At 49.1% G+C, this 7,906-nt stretch overlaps 1 protein-coding gene; it reads left to right on the forward strand.

The window, feature by feature from the left end:
* Positions 1 to 2,399: 2,399 nt before the first annotated feature.
* Positions 2,400 to 6,958, forward strand: GSTUM_00011526001 (uncharacterized protein). XM_002841960.2 has 5 exons: positions 2,400 to 2,825; positions 2,983 to 3,129; positions 3,202 to 3,429; positions 3,527 to 5,506; positions 5,571 to 6,958. The coding sequence occupies exons 4-5, from the start codon at positions 3,563 to 3,565 to the stop codon at positions 6,273 to 6,275; spliced, it is 2,649 nt and encodes an 882-aa protein (XP_002842006.1). The 5' UTR covers positions 2,400 to 2,825; positions 2,983 to 3,129; positions 3,202 to 3,429; positions 3,527 to 3,562; the 3' UTR covers positions 6,276 to 6,958.
* The last annotated feature ends 948 nt before the right edge of the window (positions 6,959 to 7,906 follow it).

Genomic DNA, 7,906 nt, shown 5'->3' on the forward strand with positions numbered 1-7,906 from the left:
TCGTACAAGTACGGTGTGCCCCTATTCCGCTTTGATTGCTCGGAGTTGGTGATGGAGCACGAAGGCGCCATTGCAATATCGCTAGCGACCGTTTTTGGACGAGGAGGAGAGTAGGTGAGAGGTATCGGTAGCGGATTGGTCATTTGATGGATCAACCGATCAATCCAATTAATACTCGAGTAGAGCTCGTCTAACTCCTCTTTTTTAATCCTTCCCTCTTCCCTCCTTCCTCCTTCCCCCACCCCTCCCTCCCAAATGAAAAGCTCACAAGAACGGGCGGGGCAAGGCAAGCCTTAGTCAGTTGGTCGGTTGTTGTGGAAACCATAAGTTAATGGGGTTAAAGTGGAAAAAGGAAAAGGGAAGTGGAACAAGAAAAAGAAAAAAGAAAAGAAAAAAGAAAAGAAAAGGTTGTGTTTAAGTTACTTATTTACAGTATGGCGAGTTGGCTTATCATCATCGCATCTCCTGCAAAGGAACTCTAATTCCTGAATGGGCTCATTTCGATGCAGGCCTAACCTTGGGGCTGGGTACTGTGGATTGCTGTGTGAATGCATGACGGGGTGTTTGAGCCCCAGCGCCACAGGGGAGCGATTGCTGCGGTGCAGTGCAGTTGTTAACGTTCGCTTCTGCCAGTGGTGGCACCGATCCATCGCGAAGCGCAAGTAAATTTACCGGTCTCATGGGGAAGGGAGGAAACCTTTGGGGTAGCAAACCTCCTTCTATTCACAGGTATCATATCATGTACCAGTACCGTACCATTGTCATGGTTGTTGAATCCATATATCGGGATTGGCACTGTGGTGTAAATTATCGTACCGGTACCACCGGTGCTTTTACAATGCCCTCTGTTATCGTAGCCTACAACTACTACAAGTACTATACAATAGTACGAGTACATAATTATTATGTTTTTTTTCTTTTCTGTCCTACGTTCGGGAGACTAACCCCATGCGGACCATTGAGGTTTCTTCATGTCCCTTCCTCCCTCAGGGTAGAAAAAGGGGAAGCGAAAACTTGTAATCGCAGATCATTACTCTCTATGGGGGAAGGGAACATGCGTGCACGGCCGTATTTCTGATGACCCAGCGAGCCAACTGGGGGAAGGGGGAATACCAGTCGTCTACCGGCACCGTATTGCAAGAGCACTCTCTACTCGAGTACCGGTACCGCACCGGCGCTGGATCGTATTTTTTTCTTTTTCTCCGTTCGTTCTTTCGTTCCTGCCTTCTTTTATTTTGCTCTGAGGTGGTGCCCACGTGGTGGAACAACGGGGGGCAGAGTTTCTTTCTTTTTCCCCCTCTTTTCCCCTTCCTTCACTCGTTGCTTTTCTTCTCCACGTTTGCTGGTAGGAGTACTGGTACTGTACTGTACCGTTATGATAGGCGGTATGTATGATACAAATACAAGTACAGTACAGGATATTGGCACTGGCAATTTGTGTAAAGATACGCCTTATCCAGGGCGAAATTTGACCGGAAGCACAAGCCCAAGTACTTGTACTCGTGGGGTGGGAGGTGCATATACTCGAGTACTCGAGTAATGGGAAAAGGGGGTGCTGTACGGCACTGTTCTCTATTCGGTGTTGTTGAGTTGAGTGGGGTCGATTCGAGGATGAGCTCGAGGCGGAGAAGCTGCCAAGAGAGATGCGCTATCGGTGGAGTTAACTTATGGGAGTGATACAGGCAGCGGGTCGGCGGTGTGGGTGGCAGTTCCCAGGATTCCAGGGGATGCTCTTGTGCTCGCAGCGCTTACATGTATACTACTAGTATAATACGGTGCTCGAGTAATCGGCTATCCCCATGTTGCTTCGAGGAGGAGAATTGGTGCTCCAGTAGAAAAAGCAAAGGCCGGTGCAGCGATAGGGCCGCGAGATGAGCCCCTCCTTCTAAAGGGGCGAATGGGACGGCCTACTGGACCTGGTGATACTGAAGCCTTTTGCCAGCCTGGCAGGCGTCACCAATTAGATACGAGTCTTTTCCTGTGGGCTCCCATTGTGATATTGTATTTACTTGTTTACAGTATTTATTTTTTCACTTTACTTTTTTCTTTTTTCCTTATGATACCTGTACCTTTTTTTTTGGCTGTTGGGGGAACATAGATATCGTCCACAGAATCATCGTGAGCCTGTTCTAAGAATATAGTGTCATCATCGCCATGCTGCCTTCTAGCTGATGAGTGTCTCTGTAATTTCTTCAACCGTGGGGAAAGGAGAGAAGAAGAGAACGAGAAGGATGGAAATACCCGTATGGCTGAGCCCTCAGGGGATTTTAACAGCTAGAGTTCGAAGCCGGCTCACCCCGTATTGGACCCGTGTCTATGTGGTCTGTTGCCTCCGCCCTCGACATCACCATCATCATCATCATCACCGTTGAACCCTATTTTTTCCTCCACTCCCGCACTCTTTCCTTTTCCTCTTCCCTTCTCCGTCCCTTCCCTTCTTCTTGTTTTCTTTCACCCGTGTGTACGGGGGTGGTCAGTCAGTCAGTTGTTCCCTTCGATTCGTTCCCTCTTCTTTTTCTTCCCTTCCCTTTTCCGCTTTTATTTACTTATTTTTTCCCCCTTCGCTATCCCTTGCTGAAGCCCCCCCTTCTCACTCCCCTCTTTCCGCAAAGGTCGTTATCCGAGCACGTTTTGTTCCCGATAAACACATCTCGCTCGAGTACCTTCACTCTTCCCTTCCGCACCCTTTTGCCTCCTCTCCGCCCAAGTGTGTATCTGCCCGTCCGTCCGTCAATTCTCTCGACTGGGATTTTAGAGCCTGCCGAGTTTCCCCAGTCGTACTCGTTACCAATTATTGGGTTTATTGATTGTGCATAAGGTACGGGGTACGTACCTCTTTCCTTCCTGAGTCCCTGCATTTGAAAGGAGGAAAGGAAAGAGGAAAAAAAAAAAAGAAAGAATGGGCAGAATGTGCTGGGGTGGAGGTACAAGAAAGGAAAGATAAACAATTTGTCAGTGTAATGCTGACTTTAGCAACAACAGCCCTTTTCCGCTTTTACCCCCCTGGACCTGGATCTGGACCGGAAGAAACGCTGTTGTAAAGGATAAACCCAACGACTCCCCCGACATCCGACGTCGAACAAACGTTTCCCTTCCTCCCTCGCGTCACGTTAAAAATTTATTCCTTCGGTACTATCCCTACCTATCTGTCTACCCTCCAGATTTTTTGTACTGACATTACCTTTTTCTCTCCACATTTAGTTTCTGTTTATTTTTTCTGAGCGACGAATACCGCATCAACAGTGATAGATTGTCCCATCACGTTTTTCTAGATCTAGAGGATAGCCGTACCTTATGCGAAGGGAATCACGATAGAGTTTCCTTCTTCCCTTGGTTTGTCCATCTGTTTGTCTTACGCTCGTTCGACGGTAGGTTTATACCGGGTGGATCTGCAAATATTCCACCTTCAATAGGGATTTGTATGATATAGTAGGTAACTTTGCACCTACCCGTGCCTTTTCGCTTTTTCGCTTTTCTCCCAAAGATTTTACCACGCCGAGCGTCCATTGACATCTTTGCGGTGCAGGCTTTGAAACTTTCGTTCGCCGAGGAATATCCCCCAATGGCGACCACGACAACGACAACATTACCTCGTCCCCCACGGGCATCTTTCAATGCATCCCAGCCGCCGACATCGGCCCTGCCAGCTTTGCCAAATTCCATCTCCAGTCGAGCATCTACACAGAACCTTCGGAAGGCTTCTCTGCTCCCGCAGACACCACGGAAAGTTTCAGGAGCGTTACAACGGCCTTCGACACCCTCAGTTCCGTTACTAACTGACGCCAAGATTTTGACTCCTCGTCGGGCAGTGTCAATAGCGTCGTTTCCAAAGCCACCGAGAACAGGGGGTGGTCGGATAGCGAGTTTACCGCCTGCGAGCTCGTTGAGCACGTGCAACCTGACGGCCAAGGATGGAAACAAGCCGCCATCGCCCTCGCCTGCCGGAAGCCCAAAGAGGGGCGGTGTGGGTCTGGAGAGGTCGTCCAGTTCACCAGGTGTCAAAACGAGTAAGTCGAAAACCATCTCGGTTGGAAGCCTAGGCTCGGGGTTTTCGGGTGGTGCGAGCGGAACTGCGTATCTGAGTCCTCCTCACAGCAGGAGCAGCAGTGCCCAGGGTAGCTACTCCACTAATGCTACTACTATCGATGCTGGTGCTGGTAGCGGGGATGAGCTTACTGTAAGGGGTCGGACTGATGAAAAGTCTGGAGAGCGTGAAGGAAAAGGAAATGTTATTGTATCGGTTCGAGTAAGACCGGACGCCAACGACAGTGGCGGGGGTGGAAATAGCGAATGGACCATCGATGGGCGCGACGGAAAGGTGGGATACGGTGGGAAGGATGGAGGAATATATGAGTACGATAACGTCTTTGGCCAAAACGACAACAATTCTCGAGTTTACGATTCTTGCGCTAAACGTCTGGTACGGCGGGTCATGGAAGGGTACCACGGAACCGTCTTTGCGTACGGCATGACGGGAACCGGCAAAACTTTCAGCATGCAGGGGACTACGTCCTCGCCGGGTGTAATCCCACTGGCAATCACGGACATCTTCTCCTTCATTAGGGAGACACCCCACCGGGAGTTTTTGCTTAGGGTTAGTTACTTGGAAATTTATAACGAACGGATACACGATTTGCTTGCTACGCAGCCTGGAGGAACTGGTTTCACCCCCCTGGATCAGCAGACGAAGGGGGAGGAGATCAAGCTGAGAGAGGATGCCAAGAGAGGTGTGTATGCGACACCCTTGAAGGAGGAGATTGTACAGAGCCCCACGCAATTGCTTCGCGTGATTGCCCGTGGTGACCTGGCCAGGAGAACGGGCAGCACCCAGTTCAATGCTCGGTCGTCGAGATCTCACGCTGTTGTGCAAATTGTGGTGGAATCGAGAGATCGGATTCCGGGGACAACGGCCGGAGGCGGGTCGATGGTTGATAATCGACGGGCTGGCATTACTGGGGGTGTGCGTGTGAGCACATTGAGCTTGATCGATCTGGCAGGTTCGGAGAGAGCTGCGGAGAATAAGGAGCGCCGGACGGAAGGTGCTCATATCAATCGTTCGCTCTTGACATTGGGAACTGTTATCGCCAGGTTATCGAGTGTTGACAAGGAGGGATATGGAAAGGACAAGGATGGGAACCATTTGCCGTATCGCGACTCCAAGCTAACTCGCCTACTTCAGCCTGCCCTGTCTGGTGGCTCGCTGGTGAGTATCTTGTGCACGATTGCCCTTCCACCTTCCCAAGTGAGTGGTGCTGCAAATGCTACTCACATTGGCGAGACCATGAACACTCTCAAGTTTGCAGCGAGAGCGAGGAACAATATCGTTAGTCATGCGAAGAAGGCGGATGAGAGTCTTGCTGGTGGCGTTGATGCTGGTAGCCGTGTCTTGCTTGAGAGATATCGTATGGAGATTACTGAGCTTAGAGCACAACTCGATTCGCAAAAACGCAAGGAAGGTGACGATATGAGGGATAGAGAGGAGAGGGAAGAGCGAGAGGTCGAAAGGGTTCGTTTTATCCTGTCGATTTTTGTCCCCTTACCTCCCCTTACTAACACCTGGAATGTCTTAGCACTCTGAACAACTCCTTGAAATCCAACTCGCTCGCACGGCACTTAAGGAGCGCATAGAACATCTCAACCGCCTGATACTGTCTTCCAAGTCCTCGGGCGTCAATTCCACACGCAGTTCGCACCTTTCCGGGAACAATGGTCACATGTCATCACTTTCGATCCGGTCTTCGACTACGACTACTCACCTGGCCCGTCCCTTTTCTACCGGATCTTCGGCTTCTACTGCCATCAACGGCGGTAGTAGTAGCGAATGTGCCGACGATGACTCGACTGGTGAATTTGGCGACGGAAGCGCGACACTTGCTGCCCAGGTTCGAGCCCTTCAAGCGGATGTGGCCGATAAAAACCGCTACATTGCAACCTTGGAAAAGCGACTTCTCCAAGCCCGTCGTAGTTCGCAAAGTAGGGCTAGCATTGGCTTCTCACCACCTCACAAGGTCCCCGGCATATTCGGCGGGGGTGAGTTGGTCGAGGAAGCACGGGTTGATATTCTTCTCCGGGAGAAAGATGAGGAGATTGTAGAGTTGAGAGCTAGATTGGACGACAAGGAAAGGATGGTATCCGCTCTACGAAGCGCTGCTCGAAAACGAGACGTAGCGGAAGTCGGGAGAAGAAGTAAGCCATCCAATGACGAGGGGAGACGTCGAAAGGCTAGTGGGAATAGCGGTGGCACAGCCGAGGAGCCGGAAGACGGGACCTTTTAAATAAAGAAAGTGAATGATTACTACCATTACTACTACAAAACTGACAGAAACACGGATCAATCCGGGTGGCTATTTTATTGCTCTCCATTGTGTTTCTATTCATTTTGTTTCATTGCTTCTTTTCGTCTTCTCGCCGTCTATTTGTTTATTTGAATTTCTTCTGGGCTCACTGTTCGGTTGGTCGGTCGGTTGGTGACAGTGGGGGTTTTCATTTCCATTTTCTGTTTATCTCCTTGGGTCTGGGTCGAAATTTGATGTTTGCAACTTGTAACCATTTTGTACCTTTTTCTGTTTCCGCGCGTGCATTATTTATCGGTTATTTATATTTTTCCCCTCTTTTCTTGTATGTTTTTTTATTTTTATTTTTTTGTCTGGCGAATGCCTTTCACTTTTTCCCTTCTCCTGCCATTGGGGTTTACTTTTACATTTTTTACTCCTTACATTTCTCATCCGCCCTTGATCGTTAATTAATCTCTTTCTTGCCTTTTTACTTTCTTTCCGACCTGTTTTAGCTACCCGGAGGGTGTTGTCTGAGGATGGGATGGGACGGGCTGGTGACCAACCGCGAGCAGGTTGTGTTGCCAATGTGAAGGGGTAGTTTAGATGAATGCCGATGATCGATATCCATCCATCCATTTGGTTACTGAGTGATGAGCGGGGATGCGTGTTGGTTGGCTGGCTTGGCGGATGAGGCATATGAATCATAGAATCTCACTCAGCTATTAGCCTATTATTAGCACCAGCAAGGCTAGTCTCTTGTAATTGAAGTGGAAACTTGCGGCTTTCAAGATATATCACTACGCAATTATAGCGCGGAAAAAAAGGGCAATAGATTCCTTAGCATATGAGTTAGAAACTCAGGATACAAAACCTACAATCCCCTCACTCACTCGGCCAGTTGAAGTCACGGCAGAGTCATGAGATGAAACGCCGGGTATGACATGTCAGGCCCCAACAAAGGAGACTGACAAGTCATAGCACCTCCTGAGAGATACACTGTAGCGGGCCTCGCCCACTCACTCACTCCTTCACCCACCTACTCTGAACGCATCATACCGTACACGACAGTATATAGATACGCACATAAGTGGGCAGAGTATTCCACAGCCCCCAATCACTAATAGAACTGGAGACAGGGAGTCTCTCTCAGGAAAAAACAAAAATATCATGGAAAAGACGTCGATTTAATGTTTTGGATTATTTGGGATGCGTGGTGCTGAAGTATAATTTTTTAATTTTTTTTTAGAGACAAGTGCGAGGTATCATAATTAAACTGTAGTCGGCGCTGCCACTTCTTCCTTCCTCTCTTTAGAAAAGGAGTTTGGAGTGTTGTGCTAATATGATGCCACTCAGAATTGGACACTGGGAAGAAGTTGACCGCCGTGATCTTCCCGTGAGTAATGGTTGCTGGTTGGACTGGTTCGCTCGCGGCCAAACCTTTCACGCTTTTTTCTCTCTTCTTTCCGTGGCTGGTGGGTGGGTTGGGCGGATTGTATCCCCCCCGCGCGCGGGGGGGTTTCTCCTTGGTTTGTCTGCCGCTTTTTAGTTTTCATTTTCCCTTCTCTTCTCTTGGTGGTGTCTTATTGGCATTATATCATATCATATTTTCTGCACTTGTCCTTGTCATTTAC

This window comes from Tuber melanosporum, assembly GCF_000151645.1.
Source record: "Tuber melanosporum whole genome shotgun sequence assembly, scaffold_87, strain Mel28".
NCBI classification, from domain to species: Eukaryota; Fungi; Ascomycota; class Pezizomycetes; order Pezizales; family Tuberaceae; genus Tuber; species Tuber melanosporum.

Bases quoted from the DNA above. Each gene is read 5' to 3' on its own strand.
- GSTUM_00011526001 (XM_002841960.2), top strand. From the start codon at position 3,563: ATGGCGACCACGACAACGACAACATTACCTCGTCCCCCACGGGCATCT. The intron at 5,507-5,570 runs GTTCGTTTTATC...GGAATGTCTTAG, and splicing joins AAGAGCGAGAGGTCGAAAGG to CACTCTGAACAACTCCTTGA.